Raw genomic sequence first — 20,047 nt, 5'->3', positions numbered from 1 at the left:
AATATAATATAATATAATATAATATAATATAATATAATATAATCTGGCAGAGATCATCTGGAAAAGTCAGATCTAACATTCAAAATATTAGCATTAAAAAAATAAGAGCATTATTTCTTTTTGAAAGATGTCTCATGCTCACCAAGGCTGCATTTATTTAATTAAAAGTATAGAAAAAACAGTAATATTGTGAAATATTATTACGGTACATTAAAAAACAGTTTTCAATGTTATTATATTTTAAAATGTAATTCATTCCTGTAATGGTAAAAATTCAGCATCATTACCCCAGTCTTCAGTGTCACACAAATCAGAAATCATTCTAATATGCTGATTTGCTGCTCAAAAACATTTATTATTATTATTATCAATGGTGAAAACGGTTGTACTGCTCAATATTTCTGTGGAAACTGCAAAAGACAGCATTTATTTTAAATGGATTTTTTCAGTTGCATTAATTGGGTTTTTACTGTCACTTTGGATCAATTTAATCTGTCCTTAATGAATACAAATATTAATTTCTTTCATAAAAGAACCCCAAATTTACGAATGGTGGCATGTTTTTGTACACAGATTTGGAAAAGAGTGACCTCTGACCTCTTTAATGGAAAGCAGCTCCTTCTTCATCAACATGGTTTCCCTCTTCTGTTTGTTGGTCTGGCTCTTAGCTTGAGACAGCTCAGAATGGAGCTCACACACCTGCTCGGTGAAGCCCTGTTTGCTCCTCTGCTCCCTCTGCAACTGCAGATCCAAAGCCTGGATCCTCTGATGGAGCTCTGCTTTTTCCTTTACAGACATAGACAGAAAGGTCAGCGTTTATACCATATCACATCTAAAACAGTGCTTCTGAACTGGAGGACTGCGACCCAGAAAAGGTCAAGGACAGCAGGGGCAATCAATGCTAAAATCAAGTACTACAATGTGTTCGATAAATACAATTTTGTCTGATAAAACTGTTGATATTGTGTTAGGTCATAGCTTAATATGAAATGTGATGTCAGACCTGGACAAGACGGTCTTTGTCCATTAAAGCTCCGGATAGTTTGACCTTTAAGTCATTCAGATTGTCTTCTAGTCTCCGGGTTTTAGTGGAAAACATGTCTTTTTCCTAATGAAAGGAGATAATAGTTTTTCTGGCAGTAATGGATGTAATAATGAAAAATTAGAGAGTGTAGCATAGTTTTTTGCTCATACCAGCTCCATTTGTCCCAGACGGCTGCGGGACTCATTCAGCTGGTCCTCTAGCTCTTTCTGGGTCTGGATGGAGCTGCTCAGTCTTTGTTCCAACTCTTCTGCTTGGTTAATTGCCTCATGTTTCCTCTGTGTAAATGTTTGCGCACTTTTTAAATCTAAACTTAGCAAAATCTCAGCTTAATTTTTGTGCATTAAATGTAACTTTAATCCCAATGAGTAAACTTTTAAAGGAACAGTTCACCCCAAAATTTTAATTCTGCCATCGATTACTTATTTTTTATGTTGTTCCAGACCTGTATGACTTTCATTCTTTTGTAGAACACAAAAGAACATTTTTGAAGAATGTTTGGTAACACTTTACTTAAAGCCTTTATGTATAATGCATTATAAATGTAGTTTTAATGCATTACCTTATAATGCATTGTACAGTCTCATAAATAATTATAACCACAGTTAATACATTATAGCACTTATCAATTCATTGTTACACTACACATTTTAAATTAGGTTATAATTATTTACGACAAGATATAATGTATTACAACGAATAATCATAATGCATTATAGCCTTTAATAACCATTTATAATGCATTGTACATAAAGGCTTTAAGTAAAGTGTTACCGAATGTTTTTCTTGACTTAAAAGTAATTTTAGTATTATTAACTATATTTATTTTTATGTTTTCATTTTAATTCTAGGTTGTTGTTGTTTTAGTAATTTTGTTATGTGTTTTTGTCATTCTTATTAGTATTTTTTATGTTGCTATTCTGTATTATTATTTTAGCTTTAAATGTTTATTTATTTCCACTTTTAGTGCTTCAGTTTAAACTTATTTCAGTTAGTTGCCAAGGCAACATTTCTAATTTTCATTTAGTTTATAGTTTGTATTTTACTTTATTTATATCTTTTTTAATAATTTTAGTTATAGTTGACAGTAATAGCCTCGTTTTTGGACTCTTCCTTTGACTTCCACTGTATAGACTCATTCAAAATCTTCCTTCGCGTTTCATGTAAGAAAGTCATAGAGGTTTGAACAAACATGAGGGTGAGTAAATAAATAATGACAAAATGTTAATTTTTGGGTGAAAAAAAAAAATCGAATCAGTGTTTAACCTCTTCAGAGGAGTGGAGCTGTCTCAGTGCGCTGTCTTTCTCGTACTCCAGGTCTTCTGTTCTCTCCTCTGCTTTTCTGAGAGCTTCTCTGAGCTTCTTTATCTCTTTCTCAACCTGCCTCTGTCCCTGGTGGAAGCAGCAGCATGCAGTACAAAACCTTCTTAATAGACTGAAAGTATCAGAGATGAAGGTTTCTCACGTACGTTTGCAGACATTTTTTGTCACACACACAGTGTGCTCTACCTCTCTGAGGGTTTGGTCTTTTGCAGCGGGCAGAGTTCTGCTGAGAGGGTTTGGTGATGTGGGTGGACTTCTTCTCTCCAGGTTAGACCTCATCTTCAAAATGTCCAACTCAAGCTGCAGAACTCTTTGTTTACACGGAGTGAATCAACATATCAAATCAAGACAGAAATGAAATGTGTAAAAGTGTGTCTGTTTTGCTTTTTTCAAATGTTATGGATAATTTTTTCATTGTAAATTACATTGTTGACAGCAATTTGAGCACAATAATAATTCAAAATGAGCATTAATTTCTGATTCTTAGTATTTGGTTTGCTCCTGATCTCCAGTCTGATTTGAGTTGATCCAAATAGCATCTTATGCTTCAGTGGATGCAAGAATATCTGATCATCTGTACAAAGGTGTCACATGATCAATAGCACTAATGTGTGACTTAGAAATAGTGCAAAATTCTCAATATTTATTTGCATTAAACAAAGTGTAAAAAATCTTTAAAAAAAAAAAGTGTTTATTTTCAGGGGAAAGAAATAGAGTGATATTAGACTTTTGGACCCCACTGTATGATACCATTCAAAGATTTGGGGTCAGTAAGATTTTTTTCTTAAAGAAATTAATACTTTTATCCAGCAAAGACGCCTTCAACAGTTCAAAGTGACACTATTTATAATGTTACAGTAGAGTTCTATTTTAAATAAATGCTGTTCTTTTGAAATGTCTGCTCAGCAAAGAATATTGAAAAAACATATAAATATTGAACATTCAGCTTTGCATGACAGGAATAAATTACATTATAAACTATATTCAAATAGAAAACCTTTATTTTAAATCATAATAATATTTCAGAACATTGATGTTTTACTGTATTTTTGATCAAATAAATGAAGAAATGCAGCATTGGTGAGCATAAGAGACTTTTCCAAATACAAACCTTTTTACCGACCCCAGAACTTTTGAATGGTAATGTATGTATGCATAAATGAAATACTGTAAAGTTCTAAGTAGCAGTGTGTCCTTGGAAAAAAAGAAATTATTGTATGTTGATTAAATGTTAATTGTTTAAACTAACATTAATGTACTTGTCACATAGAGTATAGTCTCAGCCTCAGACGTCACGCCCACGGACCGTTGGCTAAACGTCTGATGCATAATGGCACACAAAAGTGGAAACACTTCAGGAGTTTCGAAGTCGTCGTCGGATTGGTTGAATTATACAGGATTTCCGGTAGACGTGCGTGTCACATTCTTTAACGTTCAACAAAGATGCCCCCTCACGAAAGAAGAAAGCCGTCGTGTTTACAACTGTGACGACGAGCGCTTATCAGGATCAACAAAATGCTGGATTTTCAAAAGTATGTGAAATATTTAAAGTTCGCGGCATAGAATCTTTAAAATACGTCCGAGAGTTTTACACACCGGTCTGTTATTGTGGCGACATTTCCACGCCCCGAAATGTGACGATGAACGAAACAAACTGTGATTGGTTGTTTGACATGTCGGTCAAACGACCTCATGGGCGGGCCTTGGCCAATGAAAGCTGCCATGAATTCCAGGTCTGGCTACGCGACACTACATAGAGTATGGCCAATATAACTCACTTGTCATGTAATTCCCCTCGACGGCGGCTTTCCTCAAATCGGCTCAGCTCTGCAGCTTCCTTGTCTTGTTCAAGAGCACTCACTGCTTCAGACAGCTGCTGTGGGGGAGGAAGATCAACAGCGATGAGGGTTCCTTGTAAACAACAGCACACTTTGATATCCCTGTCCTGTTTACTGTCCCATCAAACCAATATCAAACTAAACCAATCGTAAAATTCTGTGTCTGTAGAGCTCAAACTGCTTCAACCATACCTTGTGCTTCATCTCTAGGACATTTGAGATGCTCTGGCTTTGTTGAAGCTGAGATCCTTTGGTTTTCAGAAGGTCTGTCTGGGCATCCAGGTGACCTCTGGCCTCTCGGAGCCTCTGGATGAGCTCTGCTCTCCTCATGCTGCTTTCCTCCAGAGCAGCTCTGAGCTCAAAGTCTTCAGCAGAAGAGTGTGATCGCGGAGCTCCTTCTGGAGCCAGACGGGATGCAGATGACCATCTCGTCATGCCCAGGGAGCCCCTGTGGTTCTGGCTGCCAAGAGTGCTGGTTTAGAGACATGTCAATGTTTTTATCATTCATCAGCTGGAAAAAATCATTTTGAAAGTGATTCATCATTCCAGTGATATTGTTCCTCTGTGATATTATCATTGTGGTGTGTGGACTTCACTATTCTCATAGAATTAAAATGATTATTAAAACTTTATATTGTTATAATTTCCTTGAAATTCCTCACCTTCAGGCCATCCAAGATGTTGATGAGTTTGTTTCTTCATCAGAACAAATTTAGAGAAATTTAGCATTACATCACTTGCTCACCAATGGAGTGAATGGGTGCCGTCAGAATGAGAGTCCAAGCAGCTGATAAAAACATCACAATAATCCACACGACTCCAGTCCATCAATTAACATCTTGTAAAGTGAAAAGATGCATATTTGTAAAAAAACAAATTCATCATTAACTGGCCAAAATACCAGTCCATAATCCATAATAACATTTCCTCCAGTGAAAAAGTAAATCCTCTGTTGTTCTCCCACATCAAAATCCACCCACATATTTGTTTAGAACTCTTTTCACTTGTAAACGTTGATTGATCTGTGCATATTTCTATTCTGCTTCAGACGAAACGATTTTTCCCTGGAGAAATTAATGTTATGAATAGAGGACTTGTATTTTGGTCCGAAGTTAAAAACGTCTTAATGGTGGATTTGTTTCTTACAAACATGCACCTTTTCAATTCAAGACATTAACTGATGGACTGGAGTCGTGTGAATTACTCGTGGATTATTGTGATGTTTTTATCAGCTGTTTGGACTCTCATTCTGACGGCACCCATTCACTACAAAGGATCCATTAGTGTGCAAGTGATGTAATGCTAAATTTCTTCAAATCTGTGAAGAAACAAACTCTACATTTTGGATGGCCTGAGGGTGAGTACATTTATTAGTACATTTTCATTTTTTGGGTGAACTATTCCTTCAAAGAACTAACCTGGTGCTGATTTTTGAGCGGTCAGTCAATCCAGATAAGCCTACACAACTCCATGCAGGAGATTTCTGAAAAGAAGCGTCATATTTGTTAAAATTTGGTAAAAGATTATTTTAAAAAATAATTTGTTTTGATCCTCAGAGCTTCACTTTGTACATACCCGAGCTTTAAGAAGAGATCTACTATCCCAAAAGTCAAGATCCGAGAGAGCGAGGGGACTTTGAGACCTAAGAGTGCGCCAGAAAGATGTACGGCCCGGGTCAGCGTCCCATTCCTGCTCACTCCAGAATCCTGAAGGTGAAAGGCTTCTTCTTTCTCCTCTCCACTTGGCCATATCCAAAAGTGAGTTGAGATACTGTGTACTCAGCTGCAGATTGTCCTGCCCTTATACAAAACTATTTCACACGGACCAGACAGTTTGAACCTAGCATGCCAGAGTGGCACAACAACATGGAAACAATGTCTAATGTTTATTTGTTGTTTGAATCTTTTTAAACTTAGTTACTTGATAATCAAGCAGTATCTGTGGCAGAGGGGGCTTTGTAGCATTTGTTCTTTTATAATATGCATAATATTAAGAGTAAACATTCATAGTACTATTAATTGAGATAAATTTGTCACTAATGCTGTCTATTATTAATTTAGAAGTACATAATCACCAAAACCATATAACGTACCTTTTGTATCCTTGGTGATGGTTGTTTTTCCTCCTTGTGTTTTGATTTCACACACACTCAGTACTTGACACTCAGTCAGTTTCCTTATTGAGCAGGCAGTGCTGTTGAACCAGAAGCCTTGGCAGCAGGTATCTATGGTGACTGTCATATACAGGACGCAGCCCACCTCTTCACTGAATAATCATTTTGTGAGCTCACGGGACTATTTCTGGAAGGTATGATTACAATGATGAAGATTTAACATGTACCTGCCAGAAGACAGTAACCAGTCAATAACAACCATGACATCAAATGTTCCATGACAATTAAAATAATCTATTTATTTTTATTTAGCTATTTCATTTTAATTGATCATTAATAATTGATCATTAATAATCATATATATATATATATATATATATATTCTCATTATTTAAAATGATTTGAAATGACTTAAGGTCGGTGCATATTTAAAGTAAATGTATTTCTTGAAGTACACGTGTACATTCCCATATGAATGTGGTAATATCGTGGTATATATCAAATGACCATGATAATTACACCCCCAGCTTTTTAATTTAAACGAGTACATTTTAAATGTTCTTACCATGCTAACATGTTCCAAAAGAGTGATGATAACTGGCAAATATATCATCATATTACTATTACTTTTGTTATTGATTCCTGGTAAGCTTTTTGTAGGATGTTTTTTCCCCTTGTTAATGTATTTACAAAAAGAAAATTTACAAAGTTCAAAATTAAAGTTTATATCTTCGTGACGTTGCAGACGTGCCAAGCCGGTCTGCGCATGCGTGACAGACATGTGGAAGAAACGTAAATAGTAGGAACAGGAGGGAATTTGACTCGTTTAAGCATCGCAGACATGTACAGAGGAATAATCCTGTGTTTCCGCGATCAGGGCACTTTAAACCCATTTCAAAGAGGAACGTGTTGTTTAATGCGTCGTGATACGTGAGAAGCGTCAGATCAGAGGATGATATAAAGAACTTCATTATAGACAACAGAAATAGTGAGCTCCCAAAGCTTAACCCCAGAGATTTCTTTAAGACTCTTCACCCCCACCTGCCGGTTCTGGACGGAGAAACCTGAATTATGGCCTTTCCCTGATCCGCACTGGGCAATATATTGGCCCGGTGGACAGGCGCTGGCTAGGTAACAAATCACTAATAATAATAAACGCTACGGTAGATTTTAGGTTAGTTACTGTAAGATACGTTCAGTCTACCTGCGTTATTGTGTCGTTTTTATTAATGATGCAGTTCTGAGTGGACTGTTTTCTCAGGTATCTGTTAAATAACCCCGAGGTGTCTGGAGGCAGAAAGGTGCTGGATCTCGGCTGTGGTTGTGGAGCATCAGCCATTGCTGCCAAACTCACTGGAGCTTCCCGTGTTGTTGCCAATGACATTGATCCAAGTGAGACCTGTGTTCCTGCTGCACCTCATAACTGAGAATAACTGTGATTTGTACAATTCAACTTGACGAGTAAACTAAACGTCCTTATAGATCTACTTTCTTGCAGAGTTTATCAAAAACATGGTGGCCAAAATTACTAGAATACTAGTATTTTCACCAGCTAAAAATGGTTTTAAGTCAGTGAAAATCTATTTATGACATTTTTTGACGGCATCCTCATTTTACAGCATTTTTACACAAGTGCCTACAACTTTTAACCGACTACTGTTGCTTTGCAGGTAGGTTTCTTGAAGCATCTTGGAGACGTTTCCACAGTTCTTCTGGATTTAGTCTGTCTCAGTTTGTTCTGTTTCTTCATGTCATTCCAGACAGACTGATGATGATAAAATCAGATCTGGCTGTTGTCAGACAAAATTCTCACTGGATTATTACAATTAATGGCAAAATGAATGTTTGGAAATGTAAACTGATGTTTCCTACGGATACACTACAGCAAAAGATTCAAATAACTGGCTTTAGCTGGTGATAATATTCACATTGATTATTTATAATCAATTTAATGTTTTTAACAAAAATAATTCATTTAAACATTGATTTAATAGAAAACTGTCCATTAAGGTGTATCCATTAAGTAAAAAATACTAAAAGAATACTTGTACTTTGAACACACATAAATGATGTGCCACTTAATCATGAAATTTTCAAACACACAAATAATAATAATAATAAGAAAATCAAATTTTTAAATAACATTTACATGGTTATAAGTGTCTAAAGCAGGGTTATTATAGTTAACTAAAACTAAACCCATAAAAAAAGTTAAAATAAAATAAAAGTTAAATGAAATAAAATAAAAGCTATATATAAAACCTTTTTATTTATAAAACTGACTAGACACGTATAGTTGTGGGGGGGGGGCCTAATGGTTAGAGAGTCGGACTCGTACCCCAAAGGTTGCGGGTTGTTCACTGCTGTGTGTGTGCACTTTGGATGGGTAAATGCAGAGCACTAATTCCGAGTATGGGTCACCATACTTGGCCACATGTCACATGTTATAATATTAAACATAAGTGCTTCGTTTTGTTATTACAGTTGCTGCCATTGCCACAAAAATGAACTTTGAACTGAACAATCTGGACCCTGTGTGACAGACAACATGATCGGCTCAAAACCTGATGCCTGGGACCTCATTCTTCTCGGAGACATGTTCTATGATGAAGATCTGGCTGATCGTCTGCATAAGTGGCTCCAGACATGCATAACCACACACGGAGCACAAGTGCTTATTGGTGACCCGGGACGGGCTCAGTTTGAAAGCCATGACATCAGAAGATTATTACATAAACTGGCTCACTTTGAGCTGCCCGACTCGGTCAAAGAGGAGAACTACAGACTAACAAATAGCACAGTGTGGTGCTACAACTACAAACCTGATCTATAACAGCTATAACAACATTCACGTGTTAGTATGGATGTCAATAAAACATTATTCAAGAAAATGCAAATATGTATTTTATATCATCTATCTATCTATATATATATAATTGATGCTGTTTATCATGTGTAAGTATAGTATGGATATCAATAAAACATTCAAGAAAATGCAAATATGTATTTTATATCATCTATCTATATAATTGATGCTGTTTACTGTAAGCAAACATGTTCAATGGAACATATACTAGAGCAGATTACTGCTGTTTCATACATACATTTTTATTTATTATGTATTATAGTACAGTTGAAATGTTGAAAATGAAAGGTAGGCAAACAAAACAATTTTACATAAATGTATTCTTGAATATTAAATAACATTACAATGCAATTAAATTACAATGCAAACGCTGTAAATGCTGTAAGAAATTCATTGCTTTTTATAATTTTTTCCATCAAACATTGACAATTTGTTTAATAAATTTGACAAGGATTATGCATATCTTCTTTGATGAGCGCATTACATTTATGACAATAAAGTTGATGTGCTGTAGTTGATGTACCGTCACATCAGTACACAGTCCAAGACACTTGTTGGATCTTGTTGGGACCAATAAAGTTTTGCAGCGCCTCCCTTGATTTATCTAAAAGAGACATAGATGCACTGAAACATCATTTTTGGACAACAAAATATGTGTTGCATTTTATGTCAGTGACCATGTGACTACCTGTAATCAGGGGGCATCCATGGAAATTGAAAATTCTGATGTTGGCGCAGTTTGCAAGAACAGTAGTCACAGCCACGTCAGTCAAATTGCGACATCGTATCATCTGTAACTCCTGTAACAGTAAATAATTTATTAAAAATAATAATAATACAATATTAAAATGGTCTTAATGAAGAATGTAAAATCTGTATGCAATACCTTTAAGCAGTGTGAACAAACTCCAGTTGCAAGTCCAATGACCCCTTGATCAGTTACCTTTAAATAGTGTGAATGTACAAGTAGTTAAGTATTTGGTCAAGTGTGTACAAAATGTTTGAAAGGATTTAGAGCAGCACTATGATTTTGGTATATACACTACCAGTCACAAATTTGGAATAAGATTTTTAATGTTTTTGAAATAACACTCATCAAGGTGGCATTTATTTGACCAAAAATACAATAAAAACAGTAATATTGAAAAATATTATTACAATTTAAAATAACTGATTTATATTTGAACATATTTTAAAATGTCATTTATTCCTGTGATGCAAAGCTGAATTTTCAGTGTCATTACTCCAGTTTTCAGTGTCACATGATCCTTCAGAAATCATTCTAATATGCTGATTTGGAGAGAGTTTTTTTTATTTTTTTTACATTTTAAAAATCCTAATTATTCCAGACGTTTGACTGGGTAGTGTCCAAAAAGTCTGAAAGCCCAACAACGGTGTAAAATGACCTCTGTCCCAGAGAAGTAAATGCTGTGCAGCACCCTGCAGTTCTCTCCCAGCTCCAGCAGGGCTCTGTCACTGAGAGCAGCGCAGCCACGCAGGGAAATCACTTCCAAACATTTGCAGTGTCGCGCCAGAGCCTGAACCCCTGAGTCTGTCACAGCCGTGCAGCCCGTCAGATCAACGACCTGAAGATAAGGGCACCGGGATGCCAGCACCTCTAGACCTGAGGGGAAGAGAAATACAGCAACGGTTGATGTCTTGAACAATTTCATTTGAGCAATAGTGCAATCAGATTTCAATTTACAGTTTCGGTGTTACTTTCCAAGATCGATAATAAAGAGGACCTGACATTTGCTTTCTGAGTTATTAGTCAATTAATAAGTGCAATTTAATTTCAGTATATAAAGGTCAGAAGGTCTCTTATGTTGAACAAGACTTCATTTATTTGGTCAAAAATACAGTAAAACAGCAATACTGTGGAATATAATTACTATTTAAAATGACTAAGTTCAGTTTCATTATACTTTGAATTGTAATTTATTCCTGTGATGCAAAACTGATTTTCAGCATCATTACTCCGGTATTCTGTCACGTGATCCTTCCGAAATCAATCTAATATGCTGATTTGGTAAACATTTAAACATTATTATCAATGCTGACAGTTGTGCTGCTTAATATTTTTGTAATTTTTGATAAATTTAATGCAATTAAAATCTTTTTTTTTTGTAGTTATTGTAGTTATTAAAATACTAAATATACATGTATTTAGCTCTAGATAGATTTATATCTTATTATTAGTGACGTTTTCTAGTTGATTATGATTAATAAAGCTTCATTATTATTAGTGCTGTCAAACGATTAATCACGATTAATCGCATCCAAAACAAAAGGTTTTGTTTACATAATATGTGTGTATACTGTGTATATTTATTATGTGTATGTATATATATATATATATAAATACAAACACATGCATGTATATATTCATGTTATGTTTATATGTTAAATATATTTATATAAAATATAGGAATATAAATACATGCATGTAAATACATATAAATATTTTCAAAATATTTACTGTATGTGTGTGTATTTATATATACATAATAAATATACACAGTCGTCGGTGGCATCCTTTCGTCTTCGGGAGACGATTGTGTAGCTTCCAGTTTGAAGAAATTCTGTCTATCTACACACATATATATTATGTATACAAAAACTTTTATTTTGGATGCGATTAATCGTTTGACAGCACTAATTATTATTAACAGATAATAATATTTATAATTAATCCCGTAATATTTTCAGGTTTAACCATGGGGACACTTATTATTTACCCCATATATACCAATTTATACATTTCTAAATTCATTTATTAATAAGTGACTGTTGATTCTTTAGTTAATTTCAGTGTTATTTTAGTACTATTTAAATTCTAATATAGTATGCATTGATATTTTTAATGTATGTTTATATATATATATATATATATATATATATATATATGTTATTTATATTTTGTTTCAGCTTTATTTTAAATACCCGAAAACATTTTTAATAGTTTTAGTTAACAATAACAACATTAGTTAATTTCCCAACTAATGACTAGTGTATATCACAAATGAACCCCCATAAACAGCACTGATTTGTGAAAATAATACCCTCAGAGGTGATATCTGCACAGCCTCTTAACAGTATTGTCCTCAGCTGTAGGCAGTGGATTTGTTGAAGCGCAGAGTCTGACACCTTGCAGTTCTGCAGATCCAGTGTGTGAGTTCCGTTGTGCACGAGCTGAAACACAAATCACACACGTGATGAGCGCAATATATTATCATCACAAATGCTCTTGTGATGGGGACGCATTACCTGGCTGATGTTGGAGTCGGTGACCGTGCCGTAAGACATCATTATTCGCAATAATCTGTCTTTAACAGCAGCAGGCAACATCCTGATCTCCTCATACCTCTCAGCGCGCTGAGCAACGCTAAAAGCGCACCTGCGTGCGGAGAAAACACTCGAAGATTTGGAATTCATGCTATTAAATGAACAGAATTAATACTGTCAATAGCGTTAAACACTCAATAAAAAAATGATGTTACTCACAAGCTCATAAGAGAATCTATGGTAGCCATGATTTGGTCGTTTTCAGTGCTGTTTATACACCTTTATATGACTAACTGCGAAGATATATGTAATATACGTTCATTATGCTTTCTAATTTAATCACATCGTTAACTTTCTACCTGGCTTCTTCGTTGCCACATTGTGTTGTTTTCTCTCCCTCGCGAGTATCATAGTGGGCGTGTCGCATTTATAGTGTTACGCCATTCATAAGCGACAAACATAAGCGTTCGAGGAATTTATATTGTTTGAATTCTTTTATTTTTATGCATTCTTTTTACATTAACACGTACTGTTTTGCGTTACTGTCTGTGAATGTTTAATATTGAACGTTTTTGCACTGTTTAAAGGAGATCTAAAAAAGATGTATAAAAACGCCACAGCCTCAAAATAAATATTTTGCTATTATTACGTTTACTAGGTAGGTTATAATATCGTCTGCGTCTGGGAATCTATCTAGCCTATTACCAAAGGTGTTTCTTGAAAGGTTTTATTATACAAATCTCCTCTCACAAGTTTACTTGTGTTCTCTGAAATTGCTACTATTAAAATAAATTTCACTTGTTTTATCACTGACATCGGTGAATCACGGTTTAGCAGAGCTTAAAAACCAGGAGCAAAATTAAACGTATTTGAAACCAAATGTTTTTATTAAAAAAAAAGTATTATAAAATCGTACAAAAATAGATGGTCAAATTTTTACAAACCAGTGGAATCCAAATAAAAACACTACAATATACAGAATAATAATTAAAAAAAATTACACTTTCATGACAAACATATTTCTTGGGAATGCAGTTAATGTATAAAACTGGTACACAAATACTGGATGACTAGCAGCTGTTGATCTGGATTAACAGTGTGCAAATGATGCATTTATAATATAATACAAATAATCAAGTTCAAGTAAACAGTAAAAAAATTTTTTGAACACTCGCAGTTTGTATCAGTTTAGGTTTATCATTCACAAGGAAGTAAACACATGACAAAATAAGCCCATTTGCTTTCATTTTAATAGAAAAAAAAAATCAAGCTCTTTCACTGGAATTCAAGTTCTGCTTGGAGGCAATGTCCTTCTTTTCTTGATATTTCTTTCTGAACTCTTGGAAGAGGCTACATGAATCTGAGACGTCAGTGTCCTGGGTGGGTTGAATGCACTTTTTCTTCAAGGGACTGAAACTCCAGACACCTGCAGATAGACAAGCACAAAGCCATTTAGAGGAGTGGTAAACTACCTGCCAGACAATGTTATGTGATTCAGTTCATTAATCATTATTCAAAAGTGGTGAATTGCACCTTTACTTTATAAGAGGCTAATAACAATTTTACATTTCAAACAACATGAATCTTCTCTCCAATACCTTGGGTTGGCACATGGCTAGTTTTCATCCTTTTGGCTTTTTCTTCTGGGCCTGACATCTCTTAAGAAAAAGGAACAGGAATTTATAAGTATGCATTAGGTACAGCGTAAATAATAATAATAATAGTATATATTTTCAGAAGTCACCCTTTTGCATACTCTGTGATGTGTCGGCTTCAGCTCCATCTTCAAAGTTAAAAGTCTCTGGCAATACTTTGAACTCCAAAGCCGGCCCCTCATCCAATGGCATCAAAGCAGGGTTCCCCAACTCATATTTACTTTTCTTCACATTCTCGGGTGAATGCAATAATTTGGATGGCGCAGTCTTCCCTCTAATTATATATTTATTCATTGACATTTGTTGCGTTGTATGCTTATGCGGTCTCTTTCGCTTATTTCCTTCAGCCAAATGGACGTCACTCTTCTCATTAGCACTTTGACTGAGCAGTTTTCTGACTGCGGTAGATGAAAGTCTAGTTTTGCTGAGTCCAGAAACAGGATGTGCGGGCAAGGATGTACGCTGAACCAGATTTTGCAAGGATACTCTTCGTTTTTGCTCTCTCCTGTCAGTAGCATCTTCATCTTCTGATTCCACACATTTGCGCTTCTTTGACTCACTGTTGTTTTTAACCTTCTGGTGAGAGCTTACAGTTACTTGAAGAGTTTTTGGGGGTTCTTCGCAACTTGATTTCTCTTTGTACCTTTTAGTTAGCTTTAGTTGGTTTCCTGTTTCAGAAGACGACCCATACAGTGCAAACCATACTGTTTTAGTCTTCAAATCAGGAGCTGGGGTGTCTTGCTCAATCTCATTCATAGGAGTCATGTTTGTTGCACATTTTGTGGGCGATTCATTTCTTTTCTGCTCTGAAGTTTCAGTCTCTGCCTTAGAGACCTCTTCAGAACTTGATATGTCCTTCGCAATCTTTGTCTTGTCCGTAGTAGGATCATGCAGCAATGGGTTTTCGTCCTCAGAATCATCCGTGGCTTCAGAATCATCTGTGGCTTCAGAATCATCGGTTCTTTCAAGAGCAGCAGCATCCATTTCCACCCGTTCGCATTCACCTGGACTGTCTTTTTCAGCCTGCACCTCTAAACTTGTGCTGTGGGCCTCAGTTTTAGTCTCCTCTCTCAACTCAGCTTTTTTCTGGCACATGCACAATGAGCCATTTCCATATTCTAAAGTTTGAAACCATTTAGCAAGACAACAGTAAGACGCCAACTGTTCACCACCAGAACTTGGATATTTCCTCTCTTTTGGCTTCACATCTTCTAGGAGCACTTCTTTTTCAGACTTGAGTTCCAGAACTTGAACTTTCACCTGGTCCTCAGTGGAATTATGAACTGTAGTGTCTTTCTGCAAGTCCTTATTTTCTGTCTCGCCAACAAACCAAAGCTCAGCCATTTCATGAGGGAGAACATTGATCTTAATAGAGTCTAAACGGTCAATCTTCTCAGTCTCCTCTTCATTCATGTTAACAGGAATTTCTTGAGTAGGTTTTGGATCAGTCTCGCATCTCACGCTCTCATCTGTGAGCATACAGTCAATTTCCGGCATTTCTTTATTGGATTTATTTTGCACTTGAGATGGTTCTTCAATCACAGGATCAAGTTTTGGTGGACTTGCACAATTACTTTGGCTCACTGATCCTTCAGTCAACACTGGACTTTTAGCTCCATCAGTCCCTTCAAACCTCCACATGTTTATCTGTTCTTTTGTCGATACAGTGTCTGTGGGTGAATTCAACAAACAGGCCTTATGCATCGTCTCTGGTGGTGCAGCAATGTCTTTATCTTCCATCATCTGATCAGCAAAGCATTGCATAGCCACTTCATGAGGGAGAACATTAATCTTAATAGAAGCTGAAGCATCCATCTCGAAAAACTCCTCTTCATTCATGTTCATAGAAAGTTCTTGACTGGGTTTTGGATCAGTCTCACATCTCACGGAGTCATTTGAGAGTACACGGTCAATTTCAGGCATTTCTTCATTAGATTCATTTCGCATTTGAGATGGTCCTGTGAACACTGGATAAAGTTTTGGCGGACTTGCATAGTCAATTTGGCTGGTTGATCCATCAGCCAACACTGGACTTTTGGCTCGATTACAAAGAGGGTCATCCAGCCTTAATGTTGCATTCTTTGATGTTGGAGCAATGCCTCTATTTTCAGCAAAGCATTGTTTAGCCACTTCCGGAGTGAGAACATCAAGCTTAACAGAAGATGAAGCATCCATCTCAACAAACTTCTCATCATTGATTTGTATGGAAAGCTCTTGACAAGGTTTTGGATCAGTCTCACATCTTAGGGTCTTATCAAATTTACTGTTAAGCATCATTTTGCTGGATTCATTTTGCACTTGGGTTAATGGAACCAACTGCCATTTTTCAACCACAGGACTAAGCGTCGATGCTTCGATTGTGCAGTCACTTTGGCTGGATGATTCATCAGTCAACATGGGACTTTGGGCTCCAACACTATTACCAAAACTGTTGTAAAGTTTTGACGTTCTAGATGACCGTTTATGCTTTTTCAAACCACCATGTTTTTCAATAAATTTTTTATACTTTAATGAAACATTTCGTTTTTCCAGTGTCCTCACCAAATTTCTCATGCCCTTCAGTGGATTAACAGTATTTGGTTGTTGTTCATTAAGCTTCGGAGAGACGTTATCGATCACTGGTGGAGACTGAGCAATCGAGGGAACAGGAGATTCTTCACGAATCTCATCGTATATATTTTTCTCCGAGGAGATTTGTTCTTCTTGTTGTATTTTGTCTGTAATCTGATTATGTTCAGCTAAAGATGATTTATACTGGTCTGATAGCAATGCTAGAACTCTGGATGCTGAATATGTGGCATATTTCTCCTCTAGCTTCTGCCTGCTTATCAGTTCTTCTGTTGATTTTGTGTCAAGTACTTGGGGTGTGTTCAACAAAGGCGCCTCATGCTTGTCTGGAAATGCAGCAATGACTTTATGTCCTTTCATCTCATTAGCAAAGCACTGTCTAGCCATGTCATGAGGGAGAACGTTCATCGTAGTGGCTGAAGCATCCATCTTGTCAGTCTCCACTGACTGAGGTTCTTGACTAGGTTTTGGCATGGTCTCACATCTCACGTTCTTATCAAGAACAGCACAGTCATTAAGCATTTTTTGACTGGATCCAACTTGCATTTGAGAAGATAACACAATCTCCTGTTGTTCTGCAACCACATGAATGGACTTTGGCGAGTTTGTATAGTCACTTTGGCTAGTTGATTTGGGCGACACAACACTCTTGGTTCCAAATTGGTTATGCAAACTTGACTTTCCAGTAGGGACACCTTGTTCATCCAAATCCACCATGGCCTCCAGAGAATTTGTAATAATTGGTTGACTGTTGGTTAGTTCTGTAACCTGACAATTATGCTTCGGTGAGCAGTTGATGTTAGTCACAGGTGGCGATTGTCCATTAAATGAAACGGGCACGTTTTCATGTAGACTCTCATTTTTTGATGTTGGTTCGTCTGCTGGTACTTTGTTCTCCACCTCTGATGGTAATTGTTTAGTCCTAATCAATGATGGCTTTTCAGTGGCTTCTTGCAATGTGCTTGGTGCTTCACATGCCAAGTTTTGTGCTTCGTGTTCGGGGGCATTTTGAAAAGACTTATAGAACCAAGAATAACCACATTCCTTGTCGATGTCATCAACGTTTTCATTAAGATTCAACCAGGACGACGTGTACGTCATCTTCGGTGGCTCTTCGTCATGTTTTAAAACGTGAAAATCCTTGATGACTTTGCTACGTGCATCATTTACAATTTGCCTCAGTATCACAGGCTCGTTCATTGGAGAGTAAATATAAACTTCTTCCATTATGCTTTGATATATGCCACTTTCTACAGCTTCAGAAAACTTGCGAGTATCCCCGTTCCAGTAAAGCTTTAAGATGTCCTTCCCAGGATCAGTTTTGTGGATGTTCTTCTGATCCCCATTTTCCATTTGCTGAATCACGGCCATTAAGGTCTGCAATCGATCTAATGGCCATTCAATAAAAGGAACAGTGTCCGGGTCAATTGTTTTCTTGTCCATGACGGTACTGTTTTTATTAGTCTTTTCAGCCGGTTCATTTTGCATTTGAGCTGGAACAGACTTGTTTTGTTCTGCGACCACACATTTCAGGTTCGGCGAACTTGCACAGAGACTTTGGTCAGTCGATTCATTAGCCAAAACTGGACTCTCGGCTCCAACTACGTTGCAAAGGCCATCATCCAGCCTTGGCTCTGCTGACTTTGGTCGCTGATGCTTGCTTGTTAGGTCATTTGGTTCTCCCGTTTGGTTCATCAGATTAGCGTTGGTCACCAGAGGATGTGGAATATTTGGTTGATGGTCTACAGTCTCTTGCACAGGGCTTACATTCATTTTCACATTAGCAGATTTGTCTAACACATTAACAGGTGCTGTTCCTATCGGAGACAATGGCGGGACAATGGCAACAACTCTCTGAGCAGCATTATTCGGTTGCAGGCTCTGTGAACAGGTAGAAAGCATTTGCACGTTAGCATTATTTGATTTCTCAGCAAACAACAACTGGTAAAGGTATCCACCAAACAAACTACTTTGGCCATGATGTTTATTTTCTGTTGGAGGACAAGAATTTAGGTCAGATGGCAAGCTTGTCCTTGTTTTTGAGGAGTCTATTGGCAAATTAGTAGGAGCATTTGCATAGTGTTGCCTACTATGCAAGTTGCTTGTGCTCACATTTATTCTAGCTTCATTATGACTTTGAGTGTCTATTGTTTTAAACGGTTGCAAATTATTTGGGCCAACTGCTGAGGAGGTAGTTTGCTGTTGCATGTATAAACTGTTAGTTGAGTTAAAGGCACAATGTGACATGTTTGGCCCATTATTGTTGGGAGCACCTTGTAGATTTATGTTGTTAACAGGTAGGAATATCTGGTAATTAGAGGGCATATTCCACAGAATCATTTGGGAATCCTGTTTTCCTGTCGGCAATGTATGGTTTGAATCAAGCTGATTTTCTTGTGCAAGCTTTGTGCCTTTGGTAGCTTGAACGCCACTAGCCAAAATCTGGTCACTGGTTGCCGGTTGAATTGTGCAGGTGAAGTAATTTCCAGTGGCAGTTTGTCCAGAATATGAAGGACTTGCAGTGTGAGGTGGTAAACATATCTGGTAAAAGTTCTGGCTCGTCCCATTTCCAGGTGTAGTTTCTTTTCCATGCAAATTTTGCAGTTGTCCTGAATGTTGTGAATCGGCTTGCATGCTACTGAATGTTCAATTGTATCTCCAGACAGAATGTAGGAGTGGAATAATCACATTCCTGGAAAAAAGAAAGCAAAACATTAGGGTAACAAAATACTTTCAAACGAAATACCATTAGTATTACAAGATCATTCACTGGTGTTAGATTAACTCTTTGGAAGTTTATTATATCTCTTATTTATTCTATTAGCATACCCCTGTGGTTTTCCATTGCAACGGAGGCCTGGGAAAATGAATGAGCAGACACAGGGAGTCACAGAGAGTACATTACCAAAGCATTCTCAACTCTAAGGACGGTGGATCATATTTCCTATATGAACAATGAGTCCAGCTGTCCTGGACATCCAACCAAAGTATTGAGAAATTACACATTACCATATATGCATAAAGTAATATAATTCTTAGTTATATGATACAAGTGAGATGTGCATGCAATATGTCATCATATGTGTCTCTTTAGAGATGGTTTCAGTTCCTCACGCTAAATAGCTCAACACAATGTGTGAAAAAGTGAAAGCACATTAAGAAACAAACAGAACAGAGTAAAGCCTTAAAATTATTAACTGGAAATTGGTCAGTAAAAAAGAAAAAGGCTCCAAATGAGGACCCTTCCACACCAAAACAAGTTCTAGTCAAGAAAGGATTTAAGGATTTCTCTCGCCTCTACCCCTGCTGGTTCCACCATCAGTGATCTACACCTCACAGCCCCCCCCCCCCCCCCCC

General features: G+C 36.7%; 3 protein-coding genes and 1 pseudogene across 4 annotated transcripts in view; 1 reads left to right on the top strand and 3 right to left on the bottom strand.

The window, feature by feature from the left end:
- Positions 1 to 5,952, bottom strand: part of LOC107678974 (myosin-11) — a 15,865-nt gene extending 9,913 nt beyond the window's left edge. Inside the window, exons 1-8 of the mRNA XM_016474372.1 lie at positions 5,779 to 5,952; positions 5,622 to 5,686; positions 4,396 to 4,675; positions 4,172 to 4,310; positions 2,309 to 2,502; positions 1,195 to 1,320; positions 1,004 to 1,108; positions 598 to 786 (exon numbers count right to left, since the gene is read on the bottom strand). Of these exons, the coding sequence (XP_016329858.1) occupies positions 598 to 786; positions 1,004 to 1,108; positions 1,195 to 1,320; positions 2,309 to 2,502; positions 4,172 to 4,310; positions 4,396 to 4,675; positions 5,622 to 5,686; positions 5,779 to 5,952 (1,272 nt within the window). The remainder of the gene's footprint in view (positions 1 to 597; positions 787 to 1,003; positions 1,109 to 1,194; positions 1,321 to 2,308; positions 2,503 to 4,171; positions 4,311 to 4,395; positions 4,676 to 5,621; positions 5,687 to 5,778) is intronic.
- Positions 5,953 to 7,052: 1,100 nt separating this feature from the next.
- LOC107678973 (electron transfer flavoprotein beta subunit lysine methyltransferase-like) lies at positions 7,053 to 9,149 on the top strand (annotated as a pseudogene).
- A 398-nt stretch (positions 9,150 to 9,547) lies between these two features.
- Positions 9,548 to 12,909, bottom strand: LOC107678977 (protein AMN1 homolog). The gene is made up of 7 exons (XM_016474375.1): positions 12,687 to 12,909; positions 12,450 to 12,579; positions 12,245 to 12,374; positions 10,589 to 10,806; positions 10,069 to 10,125; positions 9,871 to 9,982; positions 9,548 to 9,786 (listed from the first exon to the last, which is right to left on the bottom strand). Exons 1-7 carry the CDS (start codon positions 12,713 to 12,715, stop codon positions 9,713 to 9,715), a joined length of 750 nt encoding a protein of 249 aa, XP_016329861.1. The 5' UTR covers positions 12,716 to 12,909; the 3' UTR covers positions 9,548 to 9,712.
- Positions 12,910 to 13,375: 466 nt separating this feature from the next.
- LOC107678989 (uncharacterized) overlaps positions 13,376 to 20,047 on the bottom strand; it is an 11,337-nt gene continuing 4,665 nt past the window's right edge. Inside the window, exons 2-4 of one of the 2 annotated variants that reach the window (XM_016474388.1) lie at positions 14,224 to 19,382; positions 14,066 to 14,125; positions 13,376 to 13,893 (exon numbers count right to left, since the gene is read on the bottom strand). In XM_016474388.1, the coding sequence (XP_016329874.1) occupies positions 13,733 to 13,893; positions 14,066 to 14,125; positions 14,224 to 19,324 (5,322 nt within the window). In that variant the 5' untranslated portion in view covers positions 19,325 to 19,382 and the 3' untranslated portion in view covers positions 13,376 to 13,732. Of the gene's footprint in view, positions 13,894 to 14,065; positions 14,126 to 14,211; positions 19,383 to 20,047 lie in introns of both variants that reach the window. The other variant, XM_016474387.1, reaches the window with a different exon arrangement.

Source organism: Sinocyclocheilus anshuiensis, unplaced genomic scaffold, assembly GCF_001515605.1.
Source record: "Sinocyclocheilus anshuiensis isolate Anshui unplaced genomic scaffold, SAMN03320099.WGS_v1.1 scaffold2044, whole genome shotgun sequence".
Lineage (NCBI taxonomy): Eukaryota > Metazoa > Chordata > Actinopteri > Cypriniformes > Cyprinidae > Sinocyclocheilus > Sinocyclocheilus anshuiensis.
This window is presented reverse-complemented; position numbering and strand designations above follow the sequence as displayed.

Bases quoted from the DNA above. Each gene is read 5' to 3' on its own strand.
- LOC107678977 (XM_016474375.1), bottom strand. From the start codon at position 12,715: ATGGCTACCATAGATTCTCTTATGAGCTT. The intron at 12,375-12,449 runs GTAATGCGTCCC...TTTGTGTTTCAG, and splicing joins CCGACTCCAACATCAGCCAG to CTCGTGCACAACGGAACTCA. The intron at 9,787-9,870 runs GTAGTCACATGG...TGTCTCTTTTAG, and splicing joins TGGATGCCCCCTGATTACAG to ATAAATCAAGGGAGGCGCTG.